The sequence below is a fragment of the Pogona vitticeps genome, chromosome 4, assembly GCF_051106095.1.
Source record: "Pogona vitticeps strain Pit_001003342236 chromosome 4, PviZW2.1, whole genome shotgun sequence".
Lineage (NCBI taxonomy): Eukaryota > Metazoa > Chordata > Lepidosauria > Squamata > Agamidae > Pogona > Pogona vitticeps.
In genome coordinates, this window is record NC_135786.1 from 69,648,729 (window position 1) to 69,671,078 (window position 22,350).

Consider the following 22,350-nt stretch of genomic DNA (forward strand, 5'->3'; position numbering starts at 1 on the left):
ACCTGCTCAAGATAAGGACTAACCAGTGCCAAATAGAAAGGAACTAGTACTTCATATGATTAAGAAACTATATTTTTGTTAATGCAGCCTAAGATAGCATTTGCCTTTTCTGTAGCCATACTGCACTGCTGGTTCATATTCAGATTGTGATCTACAATTCTAAGATCCTTATTGCATATGGTATTGCTAAGCTAAGTATCCCCATTTTGTAACTGTACATTTAGTTTATTTTTCCTGGGGTACATACAAATCATGAGACACTCATGCACCTTTTGTAACACGTGTGAGAAAGATCAACTGCATAACAGTGCATGGATTCTATGAAAATTTTATCTACTGTACTTCAAGAGAAAAATCATGAATCTGCGTCTAGCCTAAGCTACTAATGCCAGAGTAAGCCCAACTAAAAAATGGGACTTACTCCTGAATATGTATGAATAGGATTGTACAGTCAGTCTTTCAAGCCTTCTGAGAAAGCAAATTCCCTAACAAAATTCTTTCATTGACATACCTTGCAAAAGATGTTGAAACACTGCATGAAGAGCTAGTTCTGAAGGTGAAAGTAAACATATCTCTAAGTGAGCTATAACACTGAGACTGGAGAAGAGGGCTTGCTTGAATGTAAAGTCATTTTCAATACAAACTCTCCTTCACACATGTTCTTCTATGTGGCTTCTCACCTACATTGGAGTAGACTAGATACCGGTCTACTATCTCAGCGGGCTGTGGTAGCATTTCAGAAATGTAAAAAAAATTGTTTTAATGAATCATGAGACTGTAGATATGGGATTGCATTACTGTATGTGTGTTGTGGGGATCCCGTGTTACAAAAGTGTATAGGGCCTCAAAAATGATGTCTGGAGCCCTAAAGACGTAATAGGAATAGATAACATGTTTAGCTTATCTTTGAATAATGCTAAATTATTGTGATTAAAGGTTTAGAAGATAAATGGGTATACTTTATCCAATATTAGTAATAATGTTAAGTTGCAAGAACATATATTTGAAATAGGAGGGTTATCATTGAAATCATAGAAAAGTGAAGTTGGAAGCCATCGAGTCCAATCTCCTGCTCAATTCAGGAATACAATCAAAGCATATCTGCCAGGTGATTATCTAAGTTTTTATTGAATGCCTCCAGTGTTGGAGCACTCACCAGCTCCTGAGGTAACTGGTTCCACTGTTGTACTGCTCTAACAGTTAAGATGTTTTTCCTGATATTCAACCGAAATTTGGCTTCCTTTAACTTGAGCCCATTGTTGTGTATCCTGCACTCTGGGACGATCGAGAACAGATCCTGCCTCCCATCTCTATAACAGCCTTCAAATCTTTGAAAAGAAGACCCCTCAGTCTTCTTTTCTCAAGGCTAAACATTCCCAATTATTCAGCCTTTCCTCATAAGTCTTGGTTTCCAGCCCCCTGATCATCCTTGTCACCCTCCTCTGAACTTGTTCCAATTTGTTAGCATCCTTTTTGAAGTGTGGTGTCCAGAACTGGACACAAGACTCAAAGTGAGGCCTAACCAGCGCTGAATAGAGGGGGACTAGCACCTCATGGGTTAATAAGGGAGTAGGGGGAACATGTGTTAACTGCAAAGTGTCAAGATGAAAATATGTTTTAGGAAATGCTGTCCATGAGTGCATTTCCACAGTAAAAACAATAACTTTATTTTGGTATAACAACAAACATCCAGATAAATTTTTGCAGAAAATGACCTATACGTTATAAGGAAAGCATTGCATACACTTTAAAGAAACATACACATTTACCTGAGCTTCTTTCCCTACTTTTATCTGTACAGTGCTTATACATTTATAGAATGTTTACGAAATAACAAGTTTACTTCCTTCCAAATCAAGGCAGATTTTATACAAGCAGAAAGACTATCCAATTACACAAGGACTGTTATGTACCACATCTGTAAGCTGAATAGTCTGTTTTGTTGTTTTTCAGAAGAGCAACATGGGAAGGGAAATAAAGGCATCTGTTAAAAGTATATTATACCTCCAGCTCTGAAGATCACTGCAAGATCTGTGATCTTTAAGAGTAGAAGTTTCTAGAATATGTGGTTTGTAGTTGCTTCACAGACAGAGCATAGTTAGTCAATGTGCAGTGTTCTGCAATTTAAACTGGATCAAGACATTGAGACAGAGCTAACAACCTGACCAAATGCTAATAATCTTCAAAGCATCACAACAGCATTACAATCACCAGCTAATCTAGCATTTGCTATTAATAGTTAACTATCAAATATTTAACACATTATAAAAACAATAACTCACATTATGCAATATGTATTTACGAAAATTTAGGAGCCAAATAAAATTACAAAATGTTATTCTGCTAAATTAGAAACATTAATCTTGTACTAAGTAGTTATTTTAAGTACAGTACTTTATTTAATAGATCGATGAAGCATTGTTCAGCTTAATTTTAGGTTAAACTTGTATTGAATCTGTATGGGCCACTAATAACCACATTATGGTGGACCAGAGATGCTTACAAAAACGAGAGCATCCTTAAAACACATCCGCGCAGGTCTCATAGTGTGTGTCTATTTATGAGACAGCTTCTTCTTCAAAGAGGCGGGCATCTCAGGAGGTGGGGGCCGAGGTAGCTGGAGATAGACTTTAACAGAGTCATAAATGAACCACTGCAGGGCAGTGAGAGTGCCAATCATCAGGATACGGGTGAAGAGGCCTTTCCAGATGCCATACATGCCTAGCCTCTTGAGGACACCTATGGCAGTGCTGCCTTTTTCTTTGTTGAGCACAGATACCACAGAATCAGCTGGATGTGAGACTACAGCACAGAAGATGCCTGCAATATATCCACCAACAAACGTGACACCCAGCTGTTCCATCTTGCTGCACTTATGCTGTGGCTTGGGCATCACGTACTTATAGAGAGCTTCAACAGTTCGTTCAAAGCAGGTGAACTTCATCATGGTGTAAGGGATCTGGCGCATCCACAGTGGGGACACTCCTTTGTAGAAAGCCCACAGCCCTTCTTCAAAATACATTTTGGGAACTGCCTCCCGCAGTGTGTTGGCATAGCCCTGTTGGGTCTGAATCCGTACCTTGACGGCTTCCATTGGAGCTAAAGCAATGTCAGCAAAGAACTCAGCACTGGCTGAAGCAGCGAGGTATAGGCTGGTCCGCCACAGGTATGCTTGTTCAGGACCCAATAATTCAGAATAGCGTATCTTAAATAATTCATAAAGACCAAACTTGCCCAGTCCTTGCATGGAATAGCCTATTCCTGTTGGGGCCCATCCCTTGACCAGACCACGTGCCCCCTCTTCTTGCACAGTGAGGTTAATGCCTTGTACGAGCCCCCGATAGCGCTGAGGATCCACCTGCATACGACATTTCACCACATCTAGTGGCACTACTGCTGTGTGGGTCACACCACAGCTCAAGAGGCCACCCAGGGAGCAGAGCATCAAATACACTGGTGACCCATACTCACAGCTGTACTCCTCCTGTCGTGCCACAGAGTGCTTCTGTTTGCTTGTAGAAGCTGCTGACAGACAGAACCGGTGTCTGTGCAGAGAGGTTGGGCAGCAATTCATGGAAGCCTCAGCCTCCATTTCCCCATAGTTGCTTGAGGCCTTGCACTGAAGATAGGCTAAGCAGCTCTCATTAGCGACTTCTTCTAGGTTCCAAAAGGTAGGGCAAAGAACTGCCCAAAGTTGTGACCAGAACTTTGAATAGGGGAATGCATCATCTCTGGGAGCCCCTGTTTTCTCCCAGCTCCTGGGGGATTTGCTTTCAACGCCAATTCTCTTAAGGCTCTGGGAAAAAGAGGCAGATGCTTTCCATACCCATGGTATATACTGAGAAGAGAAGCCGATGCTCTTTCTCTCCTTTTTCCAAAGCCTGCACGTCCCCTGGTCTGCAGACAAGCAAGGCATACTGAAGGCCACAGAAATGGCCCTGAGATGTTTAGAACTGTTGCAGTTTCCCTAACTGTCAGCAATCCCAGGATTCTTGTAACCACAGAGGCTCAGCCTAGAGGGGACCTACTCTTCTAGTACTGTATGCTGCCTGTGTGTTATGCAACTAGCCACTCTAGCTCATTCTCTGTGGTTGGAATGGTTTGTTACAGCAGCAAGCCCTCAAGGCACAAAACTGGTTATGGTGGCAGAGGAGGTGGCTATTAAATGCATGTGAAATTAAGGACAGCCAATTATTACCTTCCACAAGGACCACCTCACATTGATAAGGGCTAAATTTATTGTCAAACAGCATCAGTTACATAGAACACTGTCTGGGTTCTATGGAAAAAATAAATTTAAAATTTTAAGACAAACAAATGCCTCTGGGCATAATAATAAACATGCATATGCATTAGGATGTCTCATAGGACAAGTCAGGTTTTTCTGAATTTGATGGAAATAACATAGTCAATTGCACTATCAGTGGTTAGTGGATAGTATTTTATGTCACTCAGGATAAACTAAACAGCTTAGTGATTTTCTTGAAATAAGATGGGTGCAGACAAAACAAATAAATAAATATTTGTGTGTGGTTTTTAGTTGTAAAAATTGTCACGTTGCTTGGTTTGACATCCAGTGGAAGAATGCCCAAGAAAACAAGGGGAGAGGCATAATGGAAGAGATAACTAGAAGGGCCCTGGGACAAGTGGAAGGGGGTGAAATGGATGATCCTAGACAAGGATTGCTGTCTATGTTACAGTGTTTTAAAAATGATTAAATAATGTGTGGCACCAGTGGGGTATACAGTAATTAGGACTAGATCCCTTCGGACTGACATCCAGAACCCCACCACACAGTGCCCTCTCAAATGGTTACTCATAAAAAAGAATTTGCTGGGTCCCTGTAAACATGCCAGGCTCTGCTGGCACTGATGGCTGCAATTTTATTGTGTCCAAGTTTTTATAAACACAACCATGGAGTGGCCAGCTAGGCATGTACTGTACATGGTTTTATTTTTAAAGAATAGAAATGTCTCATTATGTTCTATGCAATAAAACAGTGTTTATTGGCAAATCAATATGTTTAAATATTTTACTTCTGTAGTCATGGCAGTGTTGTGATTGATGTGGGTTTGAAATGTAAAGTTGCATAGGCTGAATTTTCCCCACACAATTTTCAAAATGGGGGTTTAGCAAATTCTTTTGTTTAATTGGGGCTAATGTAGAAGTATGTTTTCAAGCACGGAATGGCAGAATAGGAATGGTAGAATAACTGTGCTTAAATTGTTACATACCAATAATATTTCTGAGTAACAAAAATTATTTTTCTTTGCCTTGATTCATTATTGAAAAAAATGCATGACTTTAATTTGTTTAGCTGTAATAATTTGACTGTTTAACTAATTAATTAAATAACCAAATAGACAAGAGGAAAGTGTGTGTCATGCTTAGGCTATTAAAAACATATTTTTGCTATTGCGAGCATTTTACTAAGTAAGGCTTTCAAAACTTAAACATTAAATTTTTTTGAATACAACAGGCTCTTTTACCAACATTTATTTAAAATACATGCTGAGAAGGTGTCCAATTAGGGTAACATGGCAGCGTCCTGAAATTTCTGGAGGATGTTGGAATTCCAGGTGCAATGTAGTTCAATTAAGAGCAGCTTATTAGCAAATCTTAGATATACAGCCAGACCGTTTCACTTAATTGAGTTATTTATGTGGAATGTTGCTCGAAGTTCTTGAGGGCATCTATCTGCACCCAGTTAATTAATCTCTTCAAAGTGTGGATACCTAGATATCTTATTATTATTTTAAGAAAGAAGGAAAAATTGCATACTAAGTGTCTGGTGTGCTAAATATGAATTGAAGTAATTTATTCTGTCTGCATATGTTTTTAGTGATTTATTGCAGGAATATTCTGTGACTATGAACTTATGCTGTACCATCATTTGAATAATACTGTATATAATACAGTACAGATATAACTGGCTGGTTGAGCATTTAGAAAATGTATTGTTTATTCATATTCGTGTTCAAACATCCTAAAAGACAAAGAAATATTATTTCTTCTATTGTGGATTTTAACTTTTCTACAAGATGTGCTTTTTAAGGCTATAAGGCTATAAACTCTTGTATTTTAGATTAAGATAGGATTTACATTCCTGCCTGTAAGCTTTTTAGCTAAAATCTGTTAACTGAAATATTTTTGTCTAACTTAAGTATTTGCCTACAATTTAAGTTCAGTTTTCATATATTTTTAAGCATTGCTATCTACAAATTTTGTTCATAGTTGTAAGAATTATATCTTAGTGTCACTTGTGATAGAAAAAGAAAGGATGAATAAAGCCAGGTTAGTGTGTTTTGCCAAACAAGCTTCAAACAGCAACATCTTGGTTAATGCCACCTGTCATCTTAGGTTTCCTACTGAATCACAAAATTCTGTGTCTTGGTTTTTAAATCTACTGTCTTTACAAAATGACTTCTAACACCAAAGGCCTGCGGGGGGACAAAGTCAAGACGATTTGTAATGGCTTGGTGGTTTGGAACACAGTGATCTGATGTTAAATTGCAAAACAATGTCTCTTATGAAGACTGATTTCAATATGCAAGCAATTTTAAAAAGTCAAGAAAGAAATAGTACAGAGATTTCTATAAAGTTTTTATAGGTGTTTGTACCTCTGATGAGAGCTACTATATTGAGTCTGAGGATTGGCAAGCATTTCTCCCTCCCTGCTGTGTGCTAGGCCCCAGGCTTAATTGCTATCTTGTAACCATTTTCTGCACACCATAAGATCAGGTTTCAGTTTAGGCTTGCTACTTTAGCACCATTGTGGCTTGACAGACAGTTGGCAGCTATGGATTCTCCAGATACTGCTCAGTCCCTTCGGGCCCCCAAATGTTCACGCTGTCGGAACCATGGCTTTGTGGTGCCTGTGAAGGGCCATGCAGGCAATTGCCGCTGGAAGCAGTGCCCATGTGAGAAATGTGCTCTGATTACTGAACGCCAGAAGATCATGGCTGCCCAGAAGGCCTTGAAGAGGCAGGGACCAGATTCACCACCAAGGGAAGAACTGCCATCTACTCAGGGCAGCCCCAGTGATGATCAAGTGGCAACCACAGCGAGAAGTAAGAAACAGTCAAGACTGAGTGCTTCAGAACCTCCTACCTATGAGTCTGTTGCTGAGCATGAAGGAGCCAAGATACCTGTGGAAATCACTCAGCCTGCTAGAACAGGGAATGACCAAGAACTGCCAAAACCTAGCTCTCCAACCTTCATAGATTTAGGTATGTGTGGACCAGCTGTAGTTCTACTGAAAGTATTTATTCTTATGTATTCATAGGCATTGTGCCACCTCTGTGCGTGTGCTTAATTATTCTGCCTGCTGTAGAACCTGATTCCCTCAATATTTTCTCTAGCCCCATGCGCCCTATAGGTGCAGTTTGTATTACTTCTCCCTCAATGGTGATTCAGATTTTTAAATTAATTTTGGCATTTCTTCTATCCAGCTTGAGGACTTTGTAGCTGCACCCTTGGAGACTGCTTCTCCATGTTTCATTGTTACAAAACCAGGTTTATTCAGCATTTGGAATATGAGCAAAATAAGTTGCAGCAGGAGCTGTAGAACACTGCACTGCAAACATAACAAAATTAACACAGGGCCTAGACTTAAAATGAGCTGTGTGGCTATTAATACATACGTCCCCTTCAGCAAAGGGAACATTTCACAACCAGTATAAATAAAAACATTACTGCTAGATTTGTGTGGATAGTGTTTAAGAAATATGAAAAGAAAAAAAAAATAACTTTTAGGATTTGGCTATTATCTTAACTGACAATTTAGTTTGGTGATCAGGTAAAGTATATTTTGAAAAATGCCTGCATTTAATTCTGTGGGGACATTTAAAGAGAAAAATAATTGTGTGAAAATTAAAATGTATTGTTCTACCTGGACCCCCACCACCAAAGTATTCCACTTAACAGTATAAAATTGCTGGATTTAAGGATTTGGTAACCCACAATTGTAGTAGAGGTTTTTTTTTTTTTTTACATTTTTTAATTTTAACTAAAACATAAACATAAAATACAAAGCCAAAATACATACAAATTGACTGTGTTTCCCACTACCATAGTTGGGACCTCTTGCAGTAGTAATCCTCTTCTTCCTCTGTCTTTATTTTTCTTCTTCCTTTATTGTCCTTTCTCCAGAACTGCATTTATTACTGATCTGGAGCTTTCCCTTTTACATTATATATTCTTGGAATATGTGCTAACAAGAGGAAAATGGAGTAGAATTTCTAGTGTATTAGGTTTAGTGAGCTGATAATTTACATTCGGATATTCAACCAAAAATAGGTACCCGTAATAGTTTAAAAGAATTTTAAAAAACAACATGGAAACATAGACGACTCTTACATAGTTTTTGTTTGAATTTTTAAAAAAGTTTTTCTTTTAAAAAAAAACAACAAACTGTTGTGTGTCCAACAATATTTTATTCTCAATATTTTTTCAATATTTCTCAACATTTTATGCTATGCTATTAACAATTATAGTTTTGCCTTCTCCAGGTTTGATACAGTATTAAACACAACTTGTAATTTATCTCTGCAAATTAATTTTATTAATGTATGTTTTCTGAGATTTATTTTCTGAGCTTGGCACTTTATATGCTCCCAAGAGAACTGGAAAATAGAATTTACTCATCAAAGCTGTGTAAAGTTGTTTTCAAATGCATCATATCATTGTTGTTATTTAATACTGATATAATTCACATTTGTAGATACTGTACTGTAGATTCAAAGGCAAAGATCCAATTTAACCATTTCAACAAGTCATGGCAGTTTCTAGAGCCTGCCAATCTGTGACTAAGATAGGGCCTTTTAGATTTGGAGCCATTTATCCATAATCTGCTCTTCAGTTATACAGATATTTAAACAATGCAACAGCACATTTAAGTAGGATCCAGCTGTGAGGCTGCCCCCACAAAAAACTGTTACCTCTCTTGAGAACTGCATTATAAAGACCCATACAACTTAGCTGTTCCTCATTTTTTTCATTATTTATGTCTTCTAATTGTACAGACCTACTCATCGATAAGAGGCTCCATACATTTGAGAGGACATCTTAAAAATATTTTAACATGTAGTTAAATAGCAGAAGCACAACAGGTTCCCTTTTTTGTTTCAAATTTATTATATTATTTATTAAATATAACCAAAACAAACAAAAAAAGTAAAGGTAAAGGTTCCCCTTGAAAATTTTTGTCCAGTCGTGTTTGACTCTAGGGGGCGGTGCTCATCCCCGTTTCCAAGCCATAGAGCCAGCGTTTTGTCCGAAGACAATCTTCTGTGGTCACATGGCCAGTGCAACTTAGACACGGAACGCTGTTACCTTCCCACTGAGGTGGTCCCTATTTATCTACTTGCATGCTTTCGCACCGCTAGGTTGGCGGGAGCTGGGACAAGCGACGGGAGCTCACTCCGTCGCGTGGATTCAATCTTATGACTGCTTGGTCTTCTGACCCTGCAGCACAGGCTTCTGCAGTTTAGCCCGCAGCGCCACCACGTCCCTTAAACAAAAAAAACCAAACAAACAAAAATAAACTTCAGACAAATAGACATACATAGCAAAACAATATATAAAATGGCAGTCTCTTTATCTCATTATTGGCACTATTTAATTTAATTTACAGTTTCAGATACGAAAGAAATCCATTGATGGCTTGATATTTTCTCTCTTAGAATTCTTTATATTTGTTATTAATTTACTTTCCATAGTCTAAAGAATGGTTTAAATAAGTGTTGAACATCATTCTAAGTTGATGTGTCAGTTGTTTAGCCAAAGTTATTTGTCACAGGTTCGCAATACTAAATGATGTGGTAATTTTATTTATATTTTTGTTGGCATTAGTCAGTCATTAGAAGATCATTTATTCAATTCAATAATTTTATTTTCTGTTTCTACAGACCATCCTACTTTGCCTCAAGAATGTTTTCCGGTGTGTCCAGAATTTGTGGAGAGAGTGCCTCACAAAGTGTATTCTGGGTACACTGGAATGTATCCTTATCATCCATTTCCTGTGGGATTCACCATCAGTCAGCCTGGTTACAGAAGTCCACCATCTGCACCCATTTTACCACTACCAACCAATTTCAGACATGGGCCAGGAAATGTTGGTTCTATGCCAGTAAGTCATATTTCTCTGCAGCAGCAGTGCACAATGCATTTTTCTATGGATTGCAGGAATGCACAATTTCAAGTGTACTTGAAAAAAGCTGATATTTGCAGTTTGTTTGTTTACTGACAACTTTGGATAATACGTATGCCAACAAAACAAAGAAAGTGGAGTAAGCTTTAGGTACATGCAAAATGTGTCTCTTTATTTCTGCTTAAATGTTTATTATTCCATGCAGTGGTCATGAGTATCTACAGTCTAAGGGAGTGTTGAAAACATTCTGTTTGAATGTTGAGTACTGTATTTATGAATTCGATGGCCCTCTGAATGTGTGTTATCTACAGGTTTCAGGAGATACACATCCAAAGGCGGATGCTTTCCTTTGTTTTCAGTGGATAAACACATGATTGTTTATTCAGATATAACCTTCATTTGAAATCTCCAGCTCACTGATGCAAAACCATCTGATACATTTCCTACAACTGAAAATATGTTGTACAGAATCTGACAGAAGGTGGTTTTGAGATAATTAGCTGCAATAGAGGAACTAAAATATCCACTTCAGAAACTGAGGGGTGTGATCACATGGGGAAATATATTGCATTTTGGACTGCTTGTGGAGTGATCCAGTATGTTTTATTTCCTAGTGATCACATTACTTATGGGAATGCATGACCTCAGTGCCTAAGGTGAGCCTTTTTGGTCAAACTGCACAATAACTACTTCTTTAGAGAGCAGGTATAGAGCAATTGCCCAGCAGATGGAAGAGTCACTTTAAGAGACCTCACTCCTTACAAAGTGACCATTTCTGGTGTGACATCTTTCCAGCTGTCTGATTGGACTGTGAGACTGCCCAACTACTATGCCAATCTTAATACTTCTTCAAGGTTGTAAGATTTAAAGCAGTGGTCCACAACCTTTTTGATACTGTGGGCCGGTTGGGGGAGGAAGGGGTCCGTGTGCAGGGAAGGCAGGGCACCCCCACCCGCTCTTGCACATGTGCAAAGGGGTGGGATGCGCTCTCACGGACATGTGCGAAAGGGGCAGGGGCGCTCATGGGGTCACACACACTTATATGCATGGGCAAAGGATGTGTATGGGAGATCTGCCTCTGTGGCCCAGGGGTTGGGGACCCCTGATTTAAAGCACTGATTCAAACACGAAGCCTTAAAAAATGAGACAAACATTAAAAAGTGAGTGCATGCTTTGAAAACTTTAAAGGGGCTTCTGATATTGTGCATTACTGGCTGAAATCATGTTGCTTAGCATCATGAGTCACATTACATAGACCCATTGAATCAGTGGGGACTCAGTGAGGCAAACCCTCCCTCATTGTGCCAAATGAGCCTCTTTGTTTGCAGTATGGTAAGTAAAAACTAGGTAGGCTCATTTGAATCACTGAAACATACTGATTTATTGGTTATGTTTTGATGTTTGTTTTTATACATTTTGATTTGTTTTATTTTACATTTGTCTCACTCTGGATTTAAACCACCCAGAGTTGTTTATCACTAATCAACACAGCATGCAAGTTTGTTTAATTAATTAATTAAGTAATTGAGTTGACTCACTAAATCTCTACTGATTCAGTGGGCCTACTCTAGTGCAAGTTACTACAGGATTTCAGCCACTGAAAAAATATTTTAAATGAAAGAAAAATGAGAATGTTTTCCGCTGTTACAAGTATATTATCATTTGTCACTGAATACTATACTACCCTTCTTCACATATGTCACATATGTCACATATATGATTCAAGTGTTACTTAGCTGTTAGTTAAAAAGGACACCGGGTGTTTAACTTATTTCCTTTGTACACTGAGTTGAAAGTTGTAGCAGTTGCCTATTTTTCACATAATAGTAATTAAAAAGGAAGATAAATTCTGTCTCCACTTATGCCACTCTTAAAAATTTGCGGTAGTATTCATGATGTCTTTTATTCAAAGTCAGAGTATACTGCTTCAATCCACACTTGTGCATTTAAAACAATACATTTTTTGCTACATATCTTTTAATACCAGCTTTGAGAAGGTGTGATTTAAGCAGAAAGTGTTAAGCCCCCTTTCCCAAATCACAGTTGTTCTTCAGCAAAATAAATTTTAAATTTTTTTTAAAAAAGACATTGGAGATCTTGAATTTCTTTTTTCATACCTAGCTGAATATTTGATTCATGGGCTCTTAAGATGATAATAATGAATCCATACATTTGTAAAAGAAATTGCTGATTATGGAATAGTGAATTTCAATGAATACTATATTTATATTTTGTTGGCCGTAGAAACTTGCATAGTGTGTGTGCGTGCCAAAGGTAAGCTATTCCCTGAATATCTCACCTACCTTGAAAACTCTGTGAAGGGTCTCCATAAGTCGAAAGGAATTTTCCCACAAATAACAACAGAAAATATCTCATGATTTATCCCCTTCCTTCTGTCTTTTGCCCAGTATCCTGCAGACCCTGGAATATATAATGTAAAATTTGAAAACGCTGAACTTCCTCTGTTGTAGTAAGAACTTTCTAGATTTCCCTTGTAATTCCATTGTAAAAGTTATATTTTAAAAACTGTTTAAATTGTTTAAGATTAATGATAATTAAACACATTTTGGCTTAGTGTTCTACATATTAGCATTCTTAATGTTTTACCACGACAACTCTGTTCACAGCCACATTAAATATCTTTGTTTTTATGCAGATACAAGATGCAGGTGGCGATTTTCGACCAGGTTATTATACTCCACTATCACCTTTCATTCCTCGGGGCTTTCTACCAGGGATTCACTATATTCCACCACCTCTCCAACTGAACGTTTTGACTGAAGCTACAAAGGAAACACCTGGTGAGCAGTCCAAATATTTAATTCCATGAATCTTGTACTAATGTTTGTAAAAAGACATCTGGTGAGATTTTGGTTTATATAATGAACCTGCTCTATCCTGCATAGTATGTGCCTGTTTCGGTGAGCATTGGTGGTCATTTGCTGGATTTCAGTTTTGCGCCATAGCATCCAGGTGTAGAGCCAAAAACATATAGGCCTAATCAGTGAGATCTGTAAACAACTTTGAAATGTATAGAATGCATAAATCAGGATTATATAACAACAACTTTTGGACTACAGAGCTGGAAAGAACCCTATGGATCATTGAGTCCAGCCCCCGTCAAGGAGACACAGTGGGGAACTGAACTCCCAACCTTTGTCTGTGCAGCCAGAGATTTAAACCACTGAGCTACCCAGCAGTTATGCGTTGCTTTCTGTATGCATTCCTATTTTACATCCAAATAATTGAAAACTGTATATGCTCTTGTGCTATCAAAAAGCAATATTTTAGTTATTAGCTCCTGTTAAGAGACAACACTTGAACTCTTAAGAGTGTTAATATCGCCTTTCATTCAATCTAGGGCTGGGAACCCACAGTGGTTCAAAAGAAGGCAAACTCACAGTGATATATTTCATAGCAATCTAGGAACTATAGATAATAATTTCTTACAAATTTATCTCAAGTACTGTACCTGAAATCTTAGCATCTCCTTAGCAATTTAGCTTACAATCAAATTTGTTTTTTCCAGCCCACAAGCTACACTCTTTGTATTTCTTTAGTTATATCTGTATATTCATTGTCTTCTGAAAACATTTAATTTTTTTCTGCTTATTTTCCTGATTCTAGAGAATAACCATTGCTTTTAGTTTCTGTAAAGTCAAGAAAAAGAAAAATGTCACCAAAAATTAATCTAGGTCATGTATTTTATGATTCTGTGTTGAGTCTTTGACTGGCTCGTGCCAGTGGCATAGAAATAAGTTCCATCACATTAGCTAGTAGTGGGTTAAACATTTTCCCCAGAAACTAGTAGCAACCTTCCCTATTTCCACCGGCCCACCCTAGCTCAACCATCTCTGACACCCTCTCTCTGGATGTCGAGCTGGATAAACGCATTGGCAAAGCAGCCACCATGTTCTCTAGACTCACAAAGAGAGTATGGCTCAATAAGAAGCTGACGACACATACAAAGATCCAAGTCTATAGAGCCTGTGTCCTAAGCACACTCCTGTACTGCAGCGAGTCCTGGACCCTTTGTGCACGGCAGGAGAGGAAGCTGAACACGTTCCATATGCGTTGCCTCCGACGGATTTTTGGCATCACCTGGCAGGACAAAGTCCCAAACAGAGTAGTCCTAGAACGAGCTGGAATTTTCAGCATGAATACATTGCTGAAACAGCGACGACTACGTTGGCTTGGGCACGTCGTGAGAATGGCTGATGGTCGGATTCCAAAGGACCTCCTGTATGGAGAATTAGTGCAGGGAAATCGCCCCAGAGGGAGACCACAGCTGCGATACAAGGACGTCTGCAAGCGAGATCTGAAGGCCTTAGGAATAGACCTCAACAGATGGGAAACCCTGACATCTGAGCGTTCAGCCTGGAGGCAGGCACTGCATCGTGGCCTCTCCCAATTTGAAGCGACCTTCGCCCAGCAGGCCGAGGCAAAGAGGAAATCACAAAAGCAGCAAAACCAGGGAGCTGGACAGGGGACAGATTGGATTTGTCTTCAGTGTGGAAGGGATTGTCACTCTCGAATTGGCCTCCTCAGCCACACTAGACGCTGTTCCAAGTCCTCCATACAGAGCACGCTACCATAGTCTTTCGAGACTGAAGGATGCCTAACTAACTAACCCTAACTGAAGATTCAATTTAAACATGTAGAAATAGCACATGGTATATCTCTCCCCCACACCACCATAAAATAATCCATATGTGCTAAAAGATAGCACATCACGATTTAAATTATTTTCCCAGATATATACAGGGAATGTTGTTTACAAGCATTTGAAAATAACTGACCTAATCTCTGAAAACCGTATAGTCCTGGAATGTATGTACCACATACTGTTTCTCTTTCATATCAGGTTGCTTGAGAACTGAAAAATTGTTTTATTTATATCAGCAGTTTGCATCATGCTGGGAAGATATGTTTTGAAATAGCTGCTCATCTTCAGACACAAAGAACTTTTGCTTTGCAGAAGCACTATAAGTGTAATTTAACTTCTGTAGTAAAAAAAAAACTACTATCTTCTCTAATTACTTCCCAGCATGTATAGGCCAGGTTAAGGTAGCACATTCAGATATCCTTTGACTATTAGTGATAGAATGTTTCGACCCTTACATTAACAGCATGTACTTTTTATCTGTTAAAGTGCCTCACACGTCAGACTTTGCAGTTTAGAAGAGCCACAATCATAATATGGCTGCTTTGCTATACAACTACCCTGTTTCCCCAAAAATAAAACATAACCTAAAAATAAGTCCTAGTATGATTTTTCAGGATGCTCATAATATACCGTATTTTTTGCACCATAAGACGCACTTTCCCCCCTCCAAAATGTGGGTGGGGAAGTCAGTGCGTCTAATGGTGTGAATGCAGCAATTTCGTCGCTGCTGGCCCCGTGGGGGGGAGCGTCGCAAGGGTCCGGGTGAGCCTTCCAGGACCCTTGCGAGGCTCCCCCACGCCCCCACGGGGCCAGCACCGGCGAAATCGCCAGCTTCCAGGTGGGGGGAACGTCGCAAGGGTCCTGGGAGCTCACTCAGATCCTTGCAACGCTCCTCCCACCCACGCACCGGCCAGCACTGGCAAAATCGCCAGGTTCTGGGAGTGTTTTGAGGCTTCCCAAGCCTCAAAACACTCCCAGAACCTGGCGATTTTACCCCCCCTGGTCCCATGGGGGGGTGGAGGGTGGCAAGGGTCCAAGGGAGCCTCCCAGGACCCTTGCCACCCTCCCCCCACCCCCCCACGGGGCCAGCCCTGGCGAAATCGCCAGGTTCTGGGAGTGTTTGGAAGCTTGATAAGCCTCCAAACACACTCAGAAGCTGGCGATTTTAAAAACCCCCCGCTCCGTGGGGGTGGGTGGGTGGAGGGTGGCAAGGGTCCAAGGGACCCTCCCTTGGACCCATGTCACCCTCCCCCCACCCACCCCCACGGGGCCAGGGGGGGGTAAAATCGCCAGCTTCTGGGAGTGTTTGGAGGCTTGGGGAGCCTCCAAACACTCCCAGAACCTGTCGATTTTACCCCCCCCTGGTCCCATGGGGGGGGTGGAGGGTGGCAAGGGTCCAAGGGAGCCTCCCAGGACCCTTGCCACCCTCCCCCACCCCCCACGGGGCCAGCCCTGGCGAAATCGCCAGGTTCTGGGAGTGTTTGGAAGCTTGATAAGCCTCCAAACACACTCAGAAGCTGGCGATTTTAAACACCCCCCCCGCTCCGTGGGGGGGGTGGACGGTGGCAAGGGTCCAAGGGACCCTCCCTTGGACCCATGCCACCCTCCCCCCCACCCACCCCCACGTGGCTAGGGGGGGTAAAATCGCCAGCTTCTGGGAGTGTTTGGAGGCTTGGGGAGCCTCCAAACACTCCCAGAAGCTGGCGATTTTACCCCCCCGGTCCCATGGGGGGGGGTGGAGGGTGGCAAGGGTCCAAGAGAGCCTCCCAGGAGCCTTGCCAGGCTCCCACCCACCCACCCCCATGGGGCCAGGGAGGTTAAAATCACCAGCTTCTGGGAGTGTTTGGAGGCTTGGGGAGCCTCCAAACACTCCCAGAACCTGGCAATTTTACCCCCCCGGGTCCCATGGGGGGGTGGGTAGAGGGTGGCAAGGGTCCAAGGGACCCTCCCTTGGACCCATGCCACCCTCCCCCCCCCACCCCCACGTGGCCAGGGGGGGTAAAATCGGGAGCTGGCGATTTTACCCCCCCTGGTCCCATGGGGGGGTGGGAGGCTCCCTTGGACCCTTGCCAGGCTCCCACCCACCCACCCCCACGGGGACAGCGGGGGCAAAATCGGGAGCTTCCAGGACCTTTTCTGAGCCTGGAAAGGCTCAGAAAAGATCCTGGAAGCTGCCTATTTTGCCCCCTCTTTCGCCCGGGGGAGGCAGGGTGAGTCTCCAAAGGGTCCTAGGGTGTGTTCTAGGACTCTTTGGAGACTGACCCTGCCTCCCCTGGGGGCCAGAGGGGATGAAATCACCACCTTTGGGGGCTCTTCTGAGGCTTGGGAAACTTCAGAAGAGCCCCAGAAGGTGGCGATTTCACCCCCTCTCGCCCCCGAGGGAGGCAGGGTGGAGGCTCCAAAGGGTCCTGGAACACACCCTAGGACCCTAGGGTGTGTTCCATAAGATGGACCTCTCCATAAGGCTCACCAAATTTTAGGAGAAGAAAGCAGATAATTTTTTCCTGTTTTCTTCTCCTAAAAATTTGGTGCGTCTTATGGAAAGGTGCGTCTTATGGAGCGAAAAATACGGTAAGCTCTACCCCCAAAATAAGCCCTAGTTAAGTGAAACCCTACCCTCCACCATTGTGCAGCCACCAGAAGAAGATGACATGGCTGTATTTGAATAAATGTAGATTGTTGTACATGGAAAAAATAAAACACCCCCTGAAAATAAGCATTTTTGGAGCAAAAATTAATACAAGACCCTGTCTTATTTTTGGGGAAACACTGTACTGTATAATAGCTTAACGCATTTTTCCATCTCTGGCGGATTGCCTGGCTGTGACCCTATCTCGACACAGGGGCGCTCACTACCTTGGTGCATGCACTCGTAATCTCAAGATTAGATCACTGTAATGCACTCTACGTGGGGCTGCCTTTGAGGCTGACATGGAAACTTCAGATGGTGCAGAATGCGGCGGCCAGTGAGGAAATCCCAGCACATCTCTCCTATTCTGGCCAAGCTGCACTGGCTGCCCATCCGTTTCCGCGTCGACTTCAAAGTGTTAATGCTTACATACAAGGCCCTAAATGGTTTAGGACCTCGATATTTGGCGGAACGCCTGCTCCCACCTAGATCTACCCGGATCACCCGCACGAGCCAGGAGGTGAGGCTGGGGAGCCTAACGCCGAGGGAGGCCCGGAAGGAGCGAACACGAAATCAGGCCTTCTCGGCGGTGGCTCCTCACCTCTGGAACAACCTTCCTCCAGCGATTCGTGCAGCCCCTACGCTGGGCACATTTAAGAACCAGCTAAAAACATGGTTATATGTTCAGGCCTTCCCTCCTGTCAATACTTAATTTCCTTTCTCTTTCTATCTATTTGTTTTATTATATGTGGTGTTGTTTACTTTTAATAATTTTTATGCTTTATTGTATATTTTTTATGGAAGCCGCTCAGAGTGGTCAATCTGACCAGATGAGCGGGATATAAATCAAATTAACAACAACAACAACAACAACAACAACAACAACAACAACAACAACAACAACAACAACAACAACAACAACAACAACAACAACAACAACAACAACAACAACCACCCCAGAACAAGCAGCTGCTATCTATTTTTACAGGCTAAATAAATCATGAATTTACAGAAAAAAATTTCCTTATTTTCAAGGAATACAGGCCAGCAGACTTTGCCTTGTATTCTTTGAATTGCTGCCTGCAAGTACTTATTTTATACTGGAGGAATGTAAGAAGCAGAACGGGGTTGGTAGTTTTAAGTATTTTTGTTTTCTGTTTGAGTAGTCATATATAGGCAAACAGCTCAGATAATTTGTCTTAAACTAGTATTAATGGCAGGTGTCAATTTAAAATGCATACCTGAACACACATTTTTGGTTTATTTGAAAACTTTAAAATGTGTTTAATACATAAAACAAGTAACAAAAATCATAAGATAAATCAATAGGCTCTTTATAATCGTAATTGGAGAAATGTGTTATTTAATTTTCCCAGACTGTGACTGAAATTTAATACACAGAAGCTATGCTGAATGATTAGAAAATTATTACTAGTTTCAAAATGCTGATATGATGCAGATTTTAAAAATACTGTGGAAGGGGAACAAAAATAATACAGAAAGAAGTCTGAGTTCTTTGGGAGGGAAATGCAAAATATGGAAAAATTCAGGCAAATAAACTGGATTATTTTTTGTTTTTGTGTTGTAGGTGCTTCTGTGGATAGTCAAGATTCTGGAGTGATGAGTGAACACAGCCAGCTGTCCTCTCAGGAAGATGTCAATGAAGATGGTTCTAAACATTAAATGCACAAATAATCCATGCTGAAATTTTACCTTCAAGTGGTGGCTTCCTATGAAGTATTATTTTCTTAAGAGGCTCGACTACCACCTATCCTAAAGCAGCCATATCATTTTAGAATTTCATAATGTTTAGGTCATTAGGTTCACTTCTGTTATCTCATGTCCTATTTACATAGTAATTTCTCTCACATAGTTCAGTTTACTGGAAGTTGAAAAATAGTATATTGACCCCGTCATAGTCCCCTCATGACCATATGGCAGGTGGTCTGAAAGGATTAGTGCAGATTGTGGGAGATCAGATGTGCTAAACCAGTGGTCATCAACCCCAGGTCTGTGGCCCAGTGCTGATCCGTGGGCTTGCTGGAATAGGGCCGTGGATACGGATCTCCGCCCCCCCATGCATGCGCATAGGTATGTCACGCTCGCAGGGGCGTGTAGCGCTTGCTTGCATGTGCGACACCCTCTGTGAGCGTGATACGCCCATCATGCGAGCGTGACGAGGCCCCCTCTTGCACATGGAGCTTGCTCCCAGCCAGTCTGCAGCCCCAAAAAGGTTGGGGACCACTGTGCTAAACAACTAAAGCTGATCACTAGAAAGTCCTGTATACACAAGAATGCTACATTGCAGCCTGTCTCCTAGTTCTGAAAGTTAGTTAGGGCTGCTGCACTGCATTGTATGCTTCTGTCTTGTATGTTTAGTTAATGTTTGCTGTGGTAACATTTATTTTAGCAGTATGAAAATCTTCACCTTCTAATTCTTCCATACCAATTGCTGTTTGAAAACTGAGGAGCAAGCTGATTCTGTTTCTAACTAGTTAGTTGCTCTGGCTCTATATGAAGTTATAACAATTTGTTGATTTCTGACATCAAAATAGGATTATGTGTTTTATGAGCAAAATTTTATGGGTAGAGGCTCTGAATAGGTGTAGGATTGCATAACATATATTTGCAGCTATGTAACAAATGGAGAGCAAGGAAGTCAGCTTTCCCCAAACTGGTACTTTCTGGATATGTTGGACTTGTATTACAAGTCATATAATCCCATGCTGGTTGGGGATGATGGGTTCTGCATATTCAGAAGGTATCTAAATTGTTATGCACTTATGCAAAAGCTGCAGTGTGTTGAATTTATTTCTGGAGTGTGCTGGCTTATTATATAGCACCTTAATAGAGTGATGATTAATATAGTTTAAAAGTTGAGCTTCAAGAGACAGCAGAGTTAATAAATAGCTATGATTAAAATTTGAATGCATGTTTGTTTTTGGACTCTATTCCTAAAAAGGAAAGAAGACGTGTCAGGTGAACTCCAAAGTACTTGTAAATTGTCTTTAGCAGGGATCCATTTTCAGCAGAGCAACAGAACAGTGTGTGAGGTTTTCTTTTTCATAAATCTGTTGTTTTTTTAAATCAGGGCTGCGTTACACATAAATGTGTAGTTGCTGCTATATGAACCCCAAATAAGAAAGGGAAGGAAAGAAGACCTTAACCGTTATTATTTCTATGGAAGAGGAAAGGAAGTTGATATTATAAATGAGCTCCCTTCAATATAATTCTTGCCCTCGTTTCATCTGGTCATTCACACACAGCAGGAGTTAGCTCTGAATGAAGACAATCTTATTTTTCAACCAGAAACTGATGGGATATTTCCCCTAGATCTGTCTGCTTTAAGTGATTTCATCCTTGTAAAGTAAGAGCACAATAACAGCTTGCCAACTGTGGAGACCCAAGGTGCATCTTCTTTACCAGTTGTTATTGCCTTTGCCCAGTATTTATATAATAGCCTAAGAAGGAAAGAATAAGGAAACCTGCATTGTTCAGTTTATAGTTCTAATTTACTTCTTTAATTTGGAGAATAGTAGCACTTTTGTAAGAAAAAAATACAGTTTTTATCTAGTGTGATTAGGAAAGATCAGAACCTTTGTAACAATCCACAAACAGTATTTAGATAAGGATTTCTAAAAATCTCACATAACTGCTGTGTGTTCTAAAAAGACATTTTATGAATGTTAGATTAAACATCTTTGTACACTTTGAATGAAACTTAATAAAACGTTTATGGTACTCTTGCTTCACATTTATTAAGTAGAAAGATTTTGGGTATGTGGGGCAGGGTAGGCAGATAATTAACTAAGATACTTATATTTGATTTTTTGTGTGTGTGCAGCTCAAGATGCAATTACAAACAAGCAAAAGTTCACACTTGTTACAAGAAACTATCTTTAACATTTTATGAAGCAGATGTTGCAAAAACAAGAAAATCTGGTTGTTTAGTACCAGATTGCTGGAAAATCATATTTTAATCTACAGTTGTATTTGTTTTTAGTATACCAGTGGATAGATAATCCTGAATCTAGTCTGGCTTTATATATGATTTTTGTAAAGATTGCAGATAAGGGAATTAAACGCACCCTTGTCCAACACCTTTGCCTGCAGAAAACCATTCTGCCTCCCCATGATCTACACAGTCAAAGACTTTGCTGTAATTTATAAAGCAGACTGATCGGAAATTCTTTGTAGCCAGAAGATAACTGTATTAGTGCCTCTTCCTTTTAGAATTCTGCTTGAACATCAAACATTTCTCACTCCGTGTAAAGTAAAAAAACCTTTGTGGCAACACCTTGAGCATCACTTTCCTTGCATGAGAAATTAGAACAATGGTCCTATAATTATTGCACTCCTTGGCATCTCCTTTCTTGGAAATTAGAATGTATATTGAATATTGTCAGTCTAGAGACCACTATTTTGTTTTTCATATTTCTCGGCATATTTTTGTTTTCACAGATTCAGACTCTGGTTTGAAATAGTTCTGTCGATATCCCATCTACCCCTGGTGATTTATTTCTTTCTAGTGCTTTCAGGGAAGCTTTTATTTTGCTTTCTAGAATTGCAAATATTTCATCACAGGATTCCTTTTCAAAGGAGACTCATCTGTTAAAAAACTTTTTTTTTACTCCATCTCCCCACCTCTACTTAAAAAGGGACACAAGGTGGCTTATCTCATTTTAAAACACAATACTAAAAGCTAAAAACAAAATAATACAAGAACAGCATACATATGCAAATCTGCAACAACTTAACTGGACTTTAGAGATAGTCCTCTCTACAGTGCTACTTCTGTCAGGTGAATTGTGTGAGGGTATCTGAAAGGGGGCCCTTTTCAGCTCTGTGATACTCAGAATTTTAAATGGCCTCCACTTAAGTTTTCTATGCACTTATTACTGTATT

At 40.5% G+C, this 22,350-nt stretch overlaps 1 protein-coding gene and 1 pseudogene across 2 annotated transcripts; one reads left to right on the plus strand and one right to left on the minus strand.

The window, feature by feature from the left end:
* Positions 1–1,611: 1,611 nt before the first annotated feature.
* On the minus strand, positions 1,612–5,539 carry LOC110082248 (solute carrier family 25 member 3 pseudogene; annotated as a pseudogene). Its single transcript, XR_013544931.1, has one exon. The product of XR_013544931.1 is annotated as a solute carrier family 25 member 3 pseudogene (transcript).
* A 1,046-nt stretch (positions 5,540–6,585) lies between these two features.
* On the plus strand, positions 6,586–21,186 carry DMRTB1 (DMRT like family B with proline rich C-terminal 1). Its single transcript, XM_020799645.3, has 4 exons — positions 6,586–7,229; positions 9,909–10,129; positions 12,807–12,951; positions 19,034–21,186. Exons 1-4 carry the CDS (start codon positions 6,800–6,802, stop codon positions 19,126–19,128), a joined length of 891 nt encoding a protein of 296 aa, XP_020655304.2. The 5' UTR covers positions 6,586–6,799; the 3' UTR covers positions 19,129–21,186.
* Positions 21,187–22,350: the final 1,164 nt, after the last annotated feature.

What these genes read in the sequence shown, in the direction of transcription:
- DMRTB1 (XM_020799645.3), top strand. Translation starts at nt 6,800, where the DNA reads ATGGATTCTCCAGATACTGCTCAGTCCCTTCGGGCCCCCAAATGTTCA. An exon ending in TCCAACCTTCATAGATTTAG is followed by an intron (nt 7,230 to 9,908) that starts GTATGTGTGGAC and finishes CTGTTTCTACAG; the next exon opens with ACCATCCTACTTTGCCTCAA. An exon ending in GAAATGTTGGTTCTATGCCA is followed by an intron (nt 10,130 to 12,806) that starts GTAAGTCATATT and finishes GTTTTTATGCAG; the next exon opens with ATACAAGATGCAGGTGGCGA.